Raw genomic sequence first — 18,776 nt, 5'->3', positions numbered from 1 at the left:
CCGTTTAATAAAGTGGAGGAAGCTGCATTACATGTCAAGTTGATGCTTATATGCTTATTTGATAGGCATTTCTACAAAGAAACTGACAGGTTGAATCTTCTCTTGCATGAATTTTCAGTGTCAATCAGGAGGATAGGAGATATATCAACTTGGTCACAGAATGATCTCAGGACCTCAAGCCCTGCACTAGCCACTGGATATGTGTATGGAGGTCTTGACAGTCAACATAAAATGTAGATGAGATAATCAGCTAGGTCCTAGGCATCCCACCCCAGAGAAATTATGGGATTTATTTGAAAAAAGGAACAAAATAACCATTAGGAGCTAATGGCTGTGAGCATGTAGGAGAGAAGCTACAAGGAGAGATTCAGGAACAAGTGGGAGGGATGATGGATTTATAAAGGGTCATATGAGATCTCTCTCCAACAAAATAGCCTGCTGTATGTCTATTCCATGCAGCAGAGGAAAGGCCAAGATTAAAATGTGCCTTCAAGTGCTGCTCTAACTACCCTTCTTCTAGATCCTATCTTCTCTCTTGGCTTCCTGGTTCCATTTTTTATTCTTCCTTTGCTGGGTCTTCTTTCTCTCTCTAGACCCTAAATATTAATTTTCTATAAGGTTTTTTTTGATCTTCTTCTTTTCTCTCTCTCTCTCTCTCTGTTTTTTCCTTGAGTAACTTCAATCTCCCACAGTGCCACCAACTCCCAAATCTATTATTTCCTGCCCATACTAGAAGCTCCAAGAAGGTACAGTCCATGTTTCACCTAAACATTTCTTTTCCTCATCACCAAGCACAGGTCTACACAAAGTAGGCACTTAAGAAATGTTTGCTAAATGAATATTAAATCAAACTGTAAATGGAAAAGGGCACACGTCTGTCTATGAACAGGTTCTACAGTTAGAACTAGATGCTTATCACAAAGTAATTAACAAGTAAGGTTGGCTGAATTACATCAGTTTGTATTACACAAGTATCTTGGTAATATAAGGCAAAATCATTCTTACCAATTGGGCTTTATTATCTTGTAATTTAAGTCAAGTTAAAGAAATCTATAAGGAGCATAAACAAGCAGTTATTTATAGAGAAATCCCATTTGCTTCACTAAAGGGAAATAAGAGTATGGTTGCCCAAGTGGGTAAAGTCAAATAAAAATTATGCAGATTATTCTGTCAAATAGTCTACTCATGAGGAAGTAATACTTTTTTTAATTACATGATTTTCTATGCTTGTCTTTTAATTTTGAATCATTACTTAAATTTTAATTTACAACCTTATATTTTAAATGCATCAAAAATGTGGTTAATTCAGATTTTTCATTATAAAGCTAATAAAGAGAAATTAACTGAGTCATGTAAGAGTAAATCTGAACTAGGTGGTCCTATTTCTTTTTATTTTATTTTAAAGACTAAATCAGATTGACTAAAAGTGACCAAACAGGTTAACTATACAGAGTTGGCCATGTCCAAGATTTTAACTGAGATTTAAAAGTAGAGATTTTTCAATATATTAAAAAAGTATTCAATCCAGAGTTACTGTAATCTAGTCCTAATATAAATTAATCTCATTTATTGAAGTATATATATATATGTTAAACTTTTCTGGTACAGATTAAGATGATCTTATAACAAGGCAGATTTTGAATAATTAATCCTCACCTTGCATAAGAAGAATGCCTACCACTTATATAACACCTTCTATGTGCCAGTCACTGTAATTACTGCTTTGTAAATATTTAATTTGGTCCCCATAATATCTGTTGTTCATTCTATTCTTTGGGAACCTAAATATACTGGGCCAACTAAGTTGCTATTCTTAGCTACTTTCCACATAACACTGTGTCTACCTGGCTATTTTAATAGAATCTTCCAAGAATTCACAAAATAGCTGAAACAGCTTTAATATAGTCTCATATGTGAAGAGTATTGAAGCTGAATGTAAAATACACAAGAGAAATGATCACAGAAATTGTCACAGGATTTAGAATTGGTGAGGATCTTACAGATTCTTTTATTTTTCTTCCCTCATTTTACAGATGAGAATCCTCTGGAAGTATCAAGGTCAGCAGAGACCCTGACAAAGATGTAAACATAACAGGAGTAGGTACTGTAAAAATAAAGTTCATTCTGTGGAATTTAATGAAATTGTATATGAACTATGATATAATAAATATAAAAAATGAGAGTTAAAATGGGAAGAAATTTGAGAGCATAGATGGGCCATTTTACTGAGATAGTAATAAGATAGCTAATGCTTCAGTGGTCAGGAAAACAGTCAACTAGCATTTATTAAATACTGTGTATTAGAAACTAGGCTAAGTACTGGGGACACAAAGAGAGACAAAAAATAGCCCTTGCTTTCAAAGAGCACATATTTGAACAGAGGAAACAACACATAATATCTAGATGCATGTGTACACACACACACACATGCTTACATATTACACCACATACAATAAATGTAAATACACACACATATAGAATATAGGAAGATAATCTGAAAGGAGACATTATTAGAAAAAAGTGAGTAAAAGAAAATAGGGGGGAAAAGAATTAGAAAATTAACCTCATTTCAATTAGAACAGATACATGTCTTCAATATTATATTTTTCTATTGACAAGGAATACTAATCATAATAATAATTTCCACCATTACAATTTCCAGATCAGTGCAATAGCTTTTGTACCCATTTTTTCTCAATAAAAACTAAATAGAAAAATATAAAACCTGTGTAGATCTAGCCTTTAAGAGTCCTTTAAAAATAAAATTTGTTTTGATAACTGTGCTTACAAATAATAATTTACATACTGTACATATAGGAAAAGGGATTCATTACCATTCTCTTGCCCAGAGGAGGACCAAAAACTCCCTTCCGCCTTTTGTCTAGTTTTGACATGATAATGTTCTGAGTTTGAGCTGCAGTAGTCTGTGCTGAGAAGTTAATTAGCAGAGGTTTATAGATGTCTTTGTTCAGACTATTTAAAAGAAAATTCTGTAACAGGAAAAAAAATAATATGTTTATAATTTGTAAATTTAAGCATTTTCAAACAAGACTAAACATCATTACCACTACCTGAAAGTCAACTGATAGAAGTTTCATAAGAACTTTAAAAGATTTAATTATATTACAGATTATGTGGTAACATTCAGTTTTAAAATGTTGATGTTGGGGGCAGCGAGGTGGTGCAGTGAATTGAACACCAGCCCTGGGGTCAGGAGGACCCGAGTTCAAATCTGGCCTCAAACACTTAACACAAAACTAGCATTGTGATTTTGGGCAAATCACTTAACTCCAATTGCCCTACCTTCCCCACTCCAAAAAAAAAAAAAAAAAAGCAAAAACAAATGTTGATGTTAAATTGATTTCCTTAAAAAAATCAAATTCCAAAATATTTGGATCCAATTCATTAGAAAATCAGTCACATCACCTATAGAGTATGATGATATATATATTATATATACTAATATATATACATATATATGTATGGCTATTTGTGTATACAATAAGCCCATTCTTGCCTCATTAGAAATACTCAGGAGCTTTAGATATTTCTGACCCAAACCCTTTCATAAAAATTTAGAAGATATTTGGAAACTAACCAAAAATGGCAGAGTCAAAACTGACTCCCTAGACTTCTCTACCTTCCAGTTCCCTTTTGTGTGTTATCTTCTCCCATCAAACTGTAAGCTCCTTAAGGGCAGGCTCTTTTCTATTTTTTTTTATTTGTAATCCCACTGCATTGCCCAGTTCTTGAAACACAGTAAACACTTAATCAATGTTTTATCTATCTTTCTTTTTATAATAAAAGAAGACCAATTATTTGTAGGCTACTTTACTAAATGTGGCTTTGGAACCAGATTGTTTAGGGTTGCAATTTTTAAAATGGTTTAATAATTTGTGGTGGCAAAATACAACTTTTGAAATTGACAATGAACTATGCTTGGCTTACATTATTCCAAGAAGAATGATTTCTAAAGCAGAACATCTTTAAGTAAAACATGTGACAAAGAGAAGGCCTACACATACAAAATAAAGTGACAAGTTTTGAGGAGATTTTTTCAAAAATTCAAATTAACACTAAATATTTTTAGCTGAAATATCATTCTAGATAATGCTAGTTGAATGAAATGAAGGAAAGAGAGAATGGGCTTGAATTATCTTCACTGAGTTCTCACCTCACTTTGTATGAATAAAGACTATTAAATCATATTACAAATAAGATTTTGCAAATGTAATAGATTTTTTAAAGTGGCTAAAATTCTTTTTTTAATTTTTAATTTAAATTTATTTACTTTTAGTTTACAACATTCAGTTCCACAATCCCTTGAATTCCAAATTTTCTTCCCCTCCCTCTCTCCCCTCTCCCCCACCATGGCAGCATGCAATCCAATATAGGTTCTACAAATACCTTCATATTAAACATTAGTCAAGTTCTAAAGAATAATTATAACCAAGGGAGTGAACGAGAAAAAAGGAATGAAACAAAACAAAACACAAAAGAGAGAGAGCAAGTAGTTTGCTTCAATCTACATTTAGATTCTGTAGTTCTTTCTTTGGATATAGATATCCCTTTCCATCATGAGTCTTTTGGAGTTGTCTTATAACCTTGCATTGCTGACAGAAGCCCAGTCTATCAAAGTCAGTCATCACAGATAGGATGTGTCTGTAATTATGTACAAAGTTGTCCTGGTTCTGTTCTCACCCAGCATCAGTTTGTATAAGTCTCTCCAGGTTATTATGAAGTCCATCTGCTCCTCATTTCTTGTAGCACAATAGTACATTCATATACCACAACTTGTTTAGTCATTCCCCAATTGATGGACATCCCTTTGATTTCCAATTATTTGCTGCCACAAAAAGAGCTGCTATAAATATTTTTGTACATATAGGTCCACTTCCTACTTGTATGGTCTCTTTGGGATACAGCCCTAGAAGTGGTATTGCTGGGTCAAAGGGTATTGCATTTTTTAATAACCCTATAGCAATGGATTATTGATTTGTGCAAATATTTTATACATAATCTTATCTAGGATCAATATCTCTCCAGACTATTTGCTGATCTTTTAAAACTAAAATATAGTTTTGAAAAGGTCTGTATTTTGAACTATTAAATGTATATCCAAAATAGCTATCTAATTGTTTTGATCTGTTTCTTTAATTTCGTGTAATAATCTGTTACAAACTACAAGCCTCAACTGAAAATGTGAAAAACTATTAAATTTGTGTAATGAGCTCATGGCTTTATGAGCTCAGCATTGGCTATAGCCATGACCTATAGGTCCCATCACGTTGGCTAGCCCTTTACAAAATCAGAGACAAAACTTTATGATTGTTTTACAATCTCTCCTTCCCAATGGTTCAAATAGGAATCACTCTATCCAAGCCCTTCCTATATTATCCCTATGTTTTATAAAAATAAAAACCATAAAAAATTAAATAAACTTCCCTTAAGGTCTCTAAGAGGACACATTGATGAAGAGAGGAAGCATTTGGAACTTTGGAAACAACTTAAACAAAAGTACAAAGGCCAGAGATAGAATATAGAAAGAATAACTAATAGTACACTTTGTCTAGAAGGTATACTAAGGAAAAGTGGTGTGTAATCAGCCTAAAAAGCAGACTGGAGTCAGATTGTGAAGTGCTAATGCCAAACAGATTTTCTCTCTTAAGATCATAGTGTTTAGAACTAGAAGGAAAACAAAAAGAACTAGAAGGAACCTTAATGCCCATTTAGTCCATCCCCCTCATTTTACAAATAAAATGAAGAAAGGATTTTCCCATGGTCATATAACTTTTAAATAACACAGCCATTGGAGTTTGTTTGTTCGTTTTTCTGATGGCAGAACAGGGGTTTTTCTAAATGTAGATCCAAAGCCATTGACACTGTTTCATTACCACTTTCCCTTAGTAATTCTATGATTTCATGCAAATCTTTTTTTTTTCTATTTTCCTTCATTAGATTAGGCCTCCTAAATCACAGAGCCTGTAGTGAAGCTGGTTTTTATCCAGATTTACATCAGTCCCCTCAGTCCTCTTACAATTTAAGCCTGTAAAGATGCTAACATGACAATTACAAAACAAAAAAATCACAAATAGTAGAATTTTATGGCATTAAATACATGCATTTATGTTATTAAAAAGGATGTTTAAGTTTATGCCCTTTGTATTCTGCTCTTCCTAGATGACTATTATCTTGGAAGTGTGATTTTGTATATGGAGATTGGGATTTTGAGTCAGGAAGACCTAGGTTCAGGTCTGGCTTTTTTTTTTTCTTGTCTTTTGGAAGGCTACTGGGGTTAAGTAACTTGCCCAAGGTTACACAGCTAGTTTGTGTGTGTGTGGTGTTATCTTGATATGAGAGTTAAAAGTTTACACTTCTGTTATTCTAATTTTTCTAAATGAATTAAATTCTTCAATATTTCAAATGTTTACTGTTCATTCACTTCACTGACACAAACTGCAAGTCCTTTTTCACTTGGTAGATAGTCTTCTGGAGCTGTCACACACAGTCAATTTGGAGATGAATCGCTCTGAAATTAGATTTGTCCTTAGACAGCCGACACTACTGTTATTCATTCTTTTCTCTAGTATCTGCCACTGGCATACTAGCACTACCCAGGCTCACTTTCTTGTGATGATGAGTCACCATAGTAGGATTTTTAAAAAAATTATTATTTAATCATGACTGATTAATATAAGATTGATTTATAACTTTAGCTAATTCAGGTGAATTTTGGTCATGGCTGTGGGCAGATCCAACACAAACTCTATGTAGTTTATATCAAGAAGGAATCTCTAAGTATACTATCATACATACTCATAAAATTTCTGTTTTTCATGATATTTTACTTCTTCCCCTCCTTTACTAAAGAGTGGTATCTAGTTCAAAGACATAGTTTCATAGTTATCTAGTTCAAAGCCATCGAGTTTCAAAGTCATTGAAAATGTTATTTGGAATTTAAATCTCTAAATATGTTTCCCTTTCTTCAACTCCTTCCATTCCTGAGAAAAACCCCTTAAAACATTATTGATCTCTATACCCTATCTAGCACAAATATAATTTATATTTTATCATATCATATTATATCCATATTATATCATAATATATATACATACACATGAAATACATTAGGAATTGAAATACTAAACAAGAACATCTGAGAATACAGTAGAATATGTTTAAAATAGAAATATTATTCCATAATAAAGTTAGAATTTCACGGAACTTAAAATTCAGTTCTAAGAAAATTATTTTAGGTAGCATGATTTTATAAGTATCCTGCTGATCCTGTCTTAGAATATGTGTTTAGCTATAGTCAAATAACAGATAGGCCCCAAACAATATATTCAAGTTACATGTATTCCAAATTTTGCCAGTGATCACAGCATTCCAAAGTTATCTGAAGCCTATTTATTTGGCTACTAGTTAAACAGAAAGGCCTTGTGTCTTTAAGAAAATTAAAATTTAACAACCAAATAGAAGGACTTCTCTTACCGAAAGGGGAACGTTGAATAAGCATAATAGATTGTCACCTTCTCTGCAATTTACAGAATTAGAAAATTTCCTAAAGCACTGAGAAGTTAGTGTGTTGCCCATAGTGACAGAGACAGTATGTGTCTGAATTGGAATTTAAAGTCAAAACCTTTCTATCTTTTAGATCAACTCTCTTGATCTCCTCCATAATCCAGAGACTCCCAATTTTGAGTCTTAAGCCAAATTGAATATTAAGCTTAATTATTTATGTGTGACAAGGGCTATGCCTGACACGTAACATTAGGTTGTCGCTGTGTGGTTCAAATGGAAGCAGAATAGAAATCCTTAGCCTATTCTAACCCTACCCTTTCCAAGGGAGATTTTAATTCCTGCCAGGAGGGGAAACATGAACTGGGGGTCAGAGGCTACCATGATGTACTACCACAACTTCAATAAGAAAGGGAGTACTGGGCTAAAATTTTATCTTTTTGCTCCTTATATATAGACTGGGGGAAGTGGTTTTCATGTTTAATCTAACTTCTGACTGTTATTTCATTATTGGGGAATAATGCTTTATAACCAAGCTTTAAATCCAAGGCTTGATTCCTTTCCCACCAAATACCAGTTCCACAGTGAATACACATAGTAGGTAGTCAAGAAACCCATTTATCCAAGCTGAATAGGAAAACAGAAATCAGAGGAAGTATACATAGGAGGGTATGTACCAGACAATACAGAGTGAAGGAGTTCTCCCATTGGAAGAGAGATAACTTAGCTCAACCAAGAGAGAAAGTCTTGGCTTTCATCCAAGGGGAAAATCCCCAGTGTCTCTAGAATAGCAAGCTAGAGGAAGGGACATGATGGAGATTGCCAGCTCCTCTCATATTAACTTCTTCTCAGAGTCTTTTCCTTCAGCAAACTCAAATGAGATTAGTGTCATACATCGTCCCTTGAAGCTGAAAGCCAGGAGCACCCAAAGTGGCTGAAGAGCCTGAAGCAACTAAAAAAAAAAGACTGAAGAGACTAAAAGAAGGTCCAAAAACCGGAAGAGGTTTGAAGCTTGATTAGAAGGGAGAGAATAAAGTTCACTCTTCTGCTCTCACCAATTCCACTCTTCTCCTAACACAAGCGTAGAGCACATCCATCAAATAAAGAGAACACCAGGCTTTGGGACTAGGGTTACATATGCAAATCTCATGACTTTATGGGCTCATTAGCTATATATAGATATTTAACACAACCAACATCTTATAATCGCCTTAAGATTTCTTTCTCAACATGTATCCTCACCTTTGTTGTTGTTCAGTCACGTCTGATTCTTTGTGATCCCATTTGGGATTTTCTTGGTAAAGACACTGGAGTGGTTTGCTACTTCCTTCTCCAACTCATTTTACAGAGGAGGAACTGAGGCAAACAAGGTTAAGTTACTTGCTCATGGTCACACAGAGAGGAAGTGTCTAAGGCCAGATTTGAGTTCAAGAAGATGAGTCTTCCTGACTCTAGGCCCATAATTCTATCCACTGCACCACCTAGATGCCCACCCTCACCTTATCCTTATTATAAACTAAATCTTATTCAAGTGATTAACCAAGTTATTAATCCTTTTAATAATTTTATTAATATTTCATTTGGGTCACCAAGGAAATGAGATCTGTATGTGCTCCTAAAGTAGCATTGCTTTGTTTAATGATTTTGTGATCAGCATTATTCTTCCTGAAGAACTTGCAATTAACACATAATACTGTCATCAAACTCCCATCCTCAAAAACCTTGACTTGATCCATCTAACCCTCACAAACTATCATCCTGTTTCTCTCTGCCTTTTGTGGCACAACTCCTTGGGAAGGCTATCTATAACACGTACTGCCACTTCCTTTCTTCTCATTCTTTTCTTAACTCTCTAGAGTATGGCTTCTAACCTCACCATTAGACAGAAACTGCTCCCTCCGAATTGACCAGTGATCTCTTAATTGCTAAATCCAATGACCTTTTCTCAGTCTTCATCCTTCTTGACTACTCTACAGATTATGACACTGACGATCACTCTCTTTTCCTTGATACTCTTTTTCTCTACGTTTTTGGGACAGTACTCTCTCCCGGCTCTCCACCCACCTATTTTGACAACTCACCTTTTTGGGCACCTTTGCTGGATTTTCATCCAGGCCATGTTCACCAGCCATAGGTATTCTACTGGACTCTGTCCTGGGTCCTATTCTCTTCTTCCTTTATACTGTTTCATTGGTGATCTCATCACCTCCCATGGTTTCAGTTATCATCTCTATGCTGATTATTGTCAAATCTATTTAGTCAATCCTCACCTTTCTGCTGAGCTCCAGTCTTGAATCTCCAATTGTCTATTGGACATCTCAAAATGGATATCCCACAGACATCTTAAACTCAATATAAACACAATGAACTCATTATTATCTTTCCCTCCTTCCTAACTTCCCCATTTACTGTCAAAGGCACCACTTTCCTCCCAATTTACAGGCTTGTTACCTATGTGTCATCCTCAGTTTCTCCTTTCTTACTCCCATATCCAATCTTTCCACAGTCTGATTTTACCTTCATGTGCCCCCTTCTTTCCTTTACTACAGCCAGTAGTATGGTAAAGCAGAAGTGAGTCATTGGAAGGGTAGAGCTGAGGCTGATGAGGATGACAGAAGCAGAAGTAGGAGTTGGGAGTTGGGAGTAGGGAGATTGGGCAGCAGCAGATTCAATATCACTGGGAGAATAAATAGGGTGGGAGTTTTCTAGTGAGAAGGCATAAGTCTGGATAAAGTCGTAATATATGTCAACAGCTTCACTGATGATGGCAAGGAGTAAAATGTTCCCTATCTTGGCTCCTACTCAATCTCAGTTACATATAATTCAATCCAACAAATATTCATTGAATATCTATCTTATGTACTGCTGCTGTGAGAGACAGAAAGAAGAGTCAGACACAATCACTACTTCTACAGGGTATAGCTATATTATGGGGATCTGACAAGTACCCAAATAACTGTAATATAAAGGAGGACTTGATGATTATTCCTATACAATCCTATAGGACAGGGGCTCTCAACCTATTTTTGTGGCACAGATGCCTTTGGTAGTCTGGTGAAATCTATTTATCCCTTCTAACAATAATGACTTCAAATGCATAAAATAAAATATATGGGATTCCAAAGGAAACCAATTAGACTGAAATAAAGATGTAACTTTTTTCCACTCAACTTCATGAGCCTTCCGAAATCTATCCATATTCCCTCTGAGGCTCTGTGCACCCCACGTTAAGAGCTCTTCATATAGAGCTTTACAATAGGAAGAGCTCACATCTGGTTGTGATTATACTAGGAAAAAATTTTTGAAAGAAGTGGCATTTGAAGGCTGAAGAGTATAGATATAAATCAGGAAGAGGGCATTCTAAGTGAAAGGGGGCATGAAATGAGCAAATGTGCAGAGGTCAGAGAGCATGGGAGCAGGTTTTGGATCACAAGATCATAACTCTAGAGCAGTAATTGTAAAGGTCATCTAGTCTAATCCCCTCATTTTACCCAAGAGGGATAAATGACTTAATCAAGGTCAACGAGGTAGTAAGTAAAAGACCAAGGATTTGAACTCAAGTCCTATGACTTCCATTGTACCATGCTGTTAGAAACTAGGCCATTCTGACTGTCATGTAGGGTAGCTGTAGAAAGTAGAAATACTAGGTAAAGTGAATGGAAGATAAATTAGGAAACGATTACAGGGAGTTTTGAATACTAGGTAAAGGCATTTGCACTTAATTTTATAATCAATCGATAGTCAAGAAAAGTTTCTTAGAAGGGGAATGGCCAGATCAGAAATAAGTTTTAAATAGATAAGCTGACAGAAGCATCAAGACACCTTTCAGATAAAGGAGAAATCACAGGCAGGACGATCGCTTTGGAAACTAGTGCCGGAGCAACAAAGACCGGGCCTATGGCAGCAGCAGTGGCAATGGAAGGGACAGAACAGAAGTGAGAGACAGAGGCAGACTTAATAGAGGAAAGTTTTGAAACTGGATGAAAGAGAGAATGATGGAACTGTTGTTGAAAACAGGACAGTTACAAGGAGTGAGACAATAAAGCAACTTATCTAAGAAGGGGCAGTTTGGTGGAGCAGTGTGTAGAATGCTAGGCCTGGAGCCAGGAAGATCTGAATTCAAATCTGACCTCAGACAACTTGCTAGCTATGGTCAACAGGGAATTACAACTTCACAAAACTTATGTGAAAACTAGATTTATTACAAGAGAAATGAACATGCATGTGGAACCCAAAGAGTTCACAATCCATACAGAAGTTTGCATATTTATGACATTAGGACAAAGGAAACACAAATCTACCCCTAAAGGAGTATGGCATGAGAGAGGGAAAGGTGCGATAAAAATGGGAAAAGGATAAAACCCCTCCCAAAGGGGAAGAGCAAGGCAACGTGCTAGCCTAAGAAGATAGGATGATCTGTTTATCTACCAGGGTCCCCGCAGTACAAGCTATTTCTCAGCCTAGTGCAGACTGACTGGAGCCTATCTTGACTCCCAAGAACACAAAAGGATTCAATTTGGGGTACAAACAAGACATTATGTCAACTGGGATGGGGCTTCATCCTTGACACATTCAGAGCCTCCTGCATATTCTAGGTGCAGGGTCTTTGGAAAATATGTCAACTCAAAAAAACAAGTTCAGGAGAACCCTTAACATTCCTTAATTCTACAAAACCTTGGGTTATTTACTTAACCTTTGTTTACTGCAGTTTCCTCATCTACAAAATGGGAATAATAATAGTACCTACCTCCCAGAGTCGTCGTGAAGATCATATGAAATAATATTTGTAAATTGTTTAGCACAGTGCCTGACACATAGTAGATGCTACATAAATGTTAGCTATTATTATTATTTCTACAAACAGCTCATGAAATTTAGTTGTGATATGTTATTGTAGTTTACACAAATTAAAATCAACTGACATAAAATATCATTAATAAAGAAACAGTTCAAGGGAGATTACTCCTATGTAATTGAGGTTATTGATTAGTGATAGAAAAGAATTCTCAGTAGAACATCAATTATTTAATAGTCATAAAATTAACAACTACTTACCCAACATTCTCCTTGATCAAAGCATAAAAATACTTCAAGTCCATTACTACACACACACTCACACACACACACACACACACACACACACACACACACACACCCCTCTAAGCTCCATCAGGGAGCTTTTGTTACTATTTTGAAAGTCATACTATTCATTTTAAAATGAAAATTTCTATAACACTTACAATGATATAAACACTCTTCCCAGTTCCTGTTGGTCCCACAAATACTGAAGGCTTCTGATGTGTAGTCAGCAAGTCCATTAATGTAGAATATCTAATTGTATCCAGAGTTGGCACAATGATTTCATTAAACAGCACATCTCGAGGAATAGGTGGAGCTGACTGCAGTCTCTCTACCCATGCTTCCCATCGTCCTATTCCCTGTTTTCCACAAATAGTCAAATATTGCATCTTAGAAAAGTACTTGTTAAAGAGAGGCTCTGCTCAGTTTTATAAAGGAAAAAACATTTGTACCATAATATCAGATGCTTCCATATTTGCTTGATTCTTAAAACAAGCAATACTGGGTTTCAGATTTAAATTTTTTAAAAAGGAAGAAAAGCAAACAATATTTTTATGAAAAGCAAGAGAAATAGCTAAAAGTTATTTATGAAAATATTTTTTAAACTATTAAAAATCTCAGCCCAATCAATGGTATTGGGAAAATTGGATTTAGAAATTGGTTAAGTAACAGCATGGAATTTCATTAAGTAATTATAAGCCAATCATATAATTTTTTTTCACTCACAGACTCTAAGGGCAGACAATACAGTAGTACAAATTATGGTGTGTGTTTTTTTAAATAGATTTAATATCGGCTCAGATTATCTGAGCAAGAAAGACTAACCACAAGGCTTTATCATGATAATTTAATTGGAGTCAAATCCATATGCCTAAAGACTGAAAGTTTAGTGTATAAAAGTATATTTATAAAAAATAAAAGTTTCTAACAGGACTCTATTATTTAGCCAACAAAATTTGCTTACAAACAGTAACATAAGGAGGTTCAAAAATGGGAAGTTTTAACCTGCAGTATGGCCTCAAAAGTCACATTAATTGAGGTTCAGGCCCTAGCTTATTTTTAACTCCTAAAGGCATAAAAAATTGGCAAAGACCTGATAAATAATTGCCTCATAATTTAAAATTTATATATGTACCAATAACATAAAATCATGATGATTTTAAATGAAAACCTCTGATTAAGAAAGATGTTATATCAGTGTGAAATACTTGTTTTGATGAGAAAGTGCAGATTCAAAAAATAATAGTATTAACTTCATGCACCCCTTTGCTTTTCTCAATACATTTTTTGTCATTATATAGATCTGCAAGAAATAGCATGGTATAGTAGACAGAGCACTAGACTTGGGGTCAGGAGGACCAGGATAAGACTATTTACCAAATTATAAACAGCTTATATTTTATTTATGGGGAAGATTTCTATACGAAAAAATTGAAAAAATTTCCCATTAATGCATATACTTAGTTACTATGGCATAGTGCTAAGAATACTAGATTGCAAGTCAGAAATCTGAATGCCAGGGCCATTTTGACTACATACTATCTGTATGACTTTCAATAAAACATTTAATCTCTCCTTACCTGTGAAATGGGCACAATAATAACTGTCCTGATAACTTCATCAAATGACTATGCATGTGAAAGTGTTTTGTAAATTATAAAACACTATTGGATACAAGATGATGATTATATAAAATATATGGAAACAGCTAACATAGCTTTGGTCCATGGGGTAATTAAAGTACCAAAGCTTTTATTATGTTTTTAAGAAATCTAAAGGTCAATTTTATAATTATTACACTGTATTTTTAAAATTTTGAACATTTTACAAGATTGTAGTCTATCTGACAAAGCTACATATACTAACATACAAACTTTGACACAAATGTTGGTTAAAACAATCATTATCATACTATACAGTTTTCAGAAAAGAAAGTTAACTTTTCTTTTAGAAATCTCACCTCACTGATGAACTGATATTCATAAATTGTTCCTTCATCTGGATATGGGATAGTAATGGGTTTTACAGAGATCTTTTCTGTACCACTCAGCAATTTGTACGTATTTCTAGTCTCATCTGAAATTGGACCATCCATTAATTCTCTAACAATTTTATCAAATCTCAACCGGTCTTCCTCTTTACAACTGGCTCCAAGAGACCAGGTCAATGAAAACAGAAAAATACCCTATATTGGTGAAAAATAAGTTTAGAGAAATACTTTAAATATTTCATAAAGAGGGCAAATAAAATTTTTAAATGTTTTTATCATTCAAAAGAAAAAAATAAAGGAAGAGTTTAAACTGTTCTAACAATAGTGGAACTCTGGTATACTATGGTTTCTAATCTTCACTTCTTATGCTCAATCTGATCATTCAATTTCAATAGTAACATTATCATTCAATTTCAGCATTCACTAGGAAGATGACTATTAGATGGATGAATTAAGAAAATATAAGATTTTGTTTTTTAACTGATGAGTTGCTAAAAATAATCACTCTTACCTCAAGCAAAGAGTAAACTTCACTATCACCTCTGGTCTTAGCTTTGGCTTCATCTGCAAAATCATCCAGCAGGCAGTCCATTAGATTCATTAAAGATTTAACTAAATTTGTATCTGATGTAGGAGACAATTCCTTAAAAACAGAAAGATATAACCAACAGAATCACTTAAATTTGGCATCAAACATGCACCACATTCAGTTTAGGCAGTAATCCAACACAGCATTCTTGCTTTAATTTTTTTTGCAATCAAACAAACGAAAAAGAAAAAATCAACCACTAACACTAAAAATCTTCAAGGAAAGCAATTACATTTCAAAACATAAAATTTTGTTAGGATTATATCAATGTAATAAATTAATGAAGACTCATTTTAGGTCACTTAAAGATACATCCACATCCTCATTCATTCAGAGGTCATATATTTCACAACAATAGGTAGATTTTTTTTTAACTAAATAAAGAACTGAGGCAATTAAAAATAAGATAGATAATCTTGATTACATAAATTCAAAGGCTTTTGCATATGCACCCAGGATAGGAGGTGAACAGGTAATTGTGAAAAATGTTTTTAAGTTAACTTCAATTTTTCTTTTTTAAAAATTCTTAAAAACTCCCATTTTTTCCTACCTTTGCATGTTTTCTAACAAATTCAACAGCAACTGGGATTATTCTGTCAAATAAACCTGTTAGAAATTCTTTATGAATAACACTGATCCCAACAGGCAAAACATTTAACCAAGACAACATCAAGGGTCTCCATCCCAACATCTGGGGCTCCATATAAATCATACCACATCTGGAAACCTGTTAGAGAAGACGAGAAGATAACTATTTGTCTTCAAGATAATGCTTATGAAAGGAGTAAGCTCATATGCATATTGCATATTACTCTATCTATAACAAAAACATTTTTGAAAAGTATTCTGAGGATAATTTTAGTATAAATTCTTAATCTATGACTTCCGACATGATTAGAAGAAGAAGAGAATGAAATAATTTCTGAATCTCAAATTTGCCATGGAATCTCAGCATATTAGATAAAGCATTTTGTTCATTTTAATATAGTCTTTGTCAAGAAAAAAATTTCCTTAGAGGAAACAATTTGTTGATGGCAATAATATTTTTATTTAAAAGACATTGCCAAATTATCACATTATTTTGGAAATTTGATGCTCTATAAATGTAAGTAAAAAACAAAATTGAAGAACTTACTGTAGCAGGTGAAGCCACTTCTAAATCCATTGGCTCAAAAATTAGGCTCATTTGTGGTGACATTTGGATGATCTCTCCACTCATGAGACAGAGCTTTTTATTATCATCCAAAACAGTGTTCATATTCTCAATCCAAACTGCATCTACAGGCCCATCAAAAATCAACCATTTCCTATCTGGAGACTATATTACAGATTTGGGGCAAAGGGAAAGGGAAAAATAACATTAGACCAATAATTAAGAAAAGTTATTAATACTTATCTATGACAATCAAAAGCAATAGTATCCTGAAAATTGAATTCATAGAAAAATGTCATTGTACCCTCCGACTCAATTTATAATGGGAATATACTTATAACAGAAACCTGTGGTATTAATCTATCAAGATGCATATAGCATCTTTCCTCAAATTAAAGTTGTTATATTCTCTTGATCTCATATCTGTAGAATTATTTATGGTGCTTTAAGATTAGAAAAATATATCTGGTACTAAATCCAAACAGTAAGGGAATTCTCATTTGAATGGTTTACCATCTCACTTATCAATAGTTCTCTATTAAAATCATTTTTCCTTCTTTCCCTCGAAGTGCATGCATATGAAGACAAATACACATAAAGTATATTTACTACCTTTATAAAATGAACCTGGAAAGTAAGATATTATCCAAGACAATTCATTAGACTGTTAAAAAAAAATTAAAGATATATGAATAGTCTCTAAAATCAGAATGGCCAGGAGGACCCTAGGGGTCAAGAGAGACAGCAATAGCAGAAATTTTGCCAACTGGTGCTAGTCATGCTGACCTTTTGCATATGAAGCATCCCATCAACCACAATAAATTATTGGTTATAATAGATGGATGAATGCAGTCATTATACTGCTTTCTTGTTGGGCCTTCTTCATAATATTCACCTTCAAATACTAAGCTATACATTCCAGCCAAATTGGACTCAACCATTGCCAGTTCTTGTCCTATACATTCCCATGTCCACATATTCATGTAGACCATTCCCAATTCTTGAGACATTTTCTCCACACCTCCAAACCTGCTAAAAATCTTTCTCATTCAAAGTCCAGTTCAGGGACCATCTCCTCCATAAAGTCCTCTCTGATACCTTCGGCTTAAAGTCCGTCAGCCAACCAGCATTTGTTGTTTACTATGTGCTTGGCACTAATCCTAAGCACTGGTATACAAAGAAAAGCAAAAAAACACTGCCTGACCTCATGACAATCTAATAAGGGAGAGAATATGTGAAAACTAGATACATACGACAGATATGCAGAGGAAACCGAAGGTGATTTCAAAAGAAAGACATTCGCATCTGGGCGGGGGAGCAGAAAGTCCCATAAAAAGTGGCATTTAAGTTGAATACTGAAGGTAGTCATGGAACGAGAAGTAAGATGTCTTTTACCCAAAACTTTCTTAGAGTGATAAGTGAATTTCTCTTTTTTGTACTGAACCCCACTGCCTCATATCACACTTATTTATGTCGCACTCTATATCCCTATTAGATTCTAAGTTCCTAAAAGAAAGGGACTGTGTTGTTGTTTCTTCAAATCTGAAAAATGTGTTAAACGCAATTATTGCTGTTGTTTGTCCTTTGTTTTCAAAGAAGATCAATGATATTACAAGGGTGCTGTATTGACTTGCATATGAATTGTATTTAAGTGATGCAGAGTTGCACTAAGTCAGCCTCACTCTCTTTTCCACAGTCATCAAAGTCCAGCAGCAAGACAAAAATCAAAGTGACTGGCGATGGCCCAGGATGCAATGGATGACCTTGGCCTCTTCAAAGACCGACCAAACTCCACAGTGCCTGCTTCCACTGCCTTCATGGTCCTTGGAACAGATTGTTCTCATTCACCCATTCTGCCAGGGGAAGTCTTCACATACTTAGAGTAGACACATCCTAATTTACCAACAGGTTTGAGGCCTGTCAAGATGATTTTATCAGGTTGTGGTCACTGCACATGCTACAGCTTCTTGGAGTCACAGGTGAAAATTGGGCAATGGTAGATGCCAAAAGTAGATGAGCAGCAGAAAAAGGCTCAGCAACAGCTCACATCATAGGTGCTAATCCTCCCTAAACACCTCATACATCCTGTTAAATACAATGCCTTATATGTAGCAGTTGTTTAATAAATATGTATTACTACCTTTACAAAAATGAACCTGGAAAGAAAGATATTGTCCAAGACAATATCATTAGACTGTTAAATTTTTTTTAAAGAATTCCAAGGGCCAATTTGTTTTAGCCTTTGGGCTTAGACCCACCAAAAGCTAGCACCAATTCCGGCCCTAGGCAAGAAGTATTATAAGAAACCTCTATTTTATAATGCAGTCAGATAATTCTTGCTGATAGCCATTATCAGGTTCTTTCCCCACTTTATTATTTCTATTGCCTCTATTGGTGTTTGACTACCTGTTGCCCAGATACTTGATGAGTTCCTTGACCCCTTC

At 34.6% G+C, this 18,776-nt stretch overlaps 1 protein-coding gene across 1 annotated transcript in view; it reads right to left on the bottom strand.

Annotated features, from left to right (window-relative positions):
- DNAH7 (dynein axonemal heavy chain 7) overlaps positions 1-18,776 on the bottom strand; it is a 326,128-nt gene that overhangs the window by 147,944 nt on the left and 159,408 nt on the right. The window contains exons 31-36 of the mRNA XM_069070242.1: positions 16,315-16,497; positions 15,730-15,906; positions 15,102-15,233; positions 14,561-14,785; positions 12,762-12,959; positions 2,835-2,990 (exon numbers count right to left, since the gene is read on the bottom strand). Of these exons, the coding sequence (XP_068926343.1) occupies positions 2,835-2,990; positions 12,762-12,959; positions 14,561-14,785; positions 15,102-15,233; positions 15,730-15,906; positions 16,315-16,497 (1,071 nt within the window). The remainder of the gene's footprint in view (positions 1-2,834; positions 2,991-12,761; positions 12,960-14,560; positions 14,786-15,101; positions 15,234-15,729; positions 15,907-16,314; positions 16,498-18,776) is intronic.

This window comes from Petaurus breviceps, unplaced genomic scaffold (assembly GCF_028583685.1).
Source record: "Petaurus breviceps papuanus isolate PSGF00001 unplaced genomic scaffold, PetGlider_PUasm1.0 90804, whole genome shotgun sequence".
NCBI lineage: Eukaryota > Metazoa > Chordata > Mammalia > Diprotodontia > Petauridae > Petaurus > Petaurus breviceps.
The sequence above is the reverse complement of the archived record's forward strand: the minus strand, read 5'-3'. Positions and strand labels throughout refer to the sequence as shown.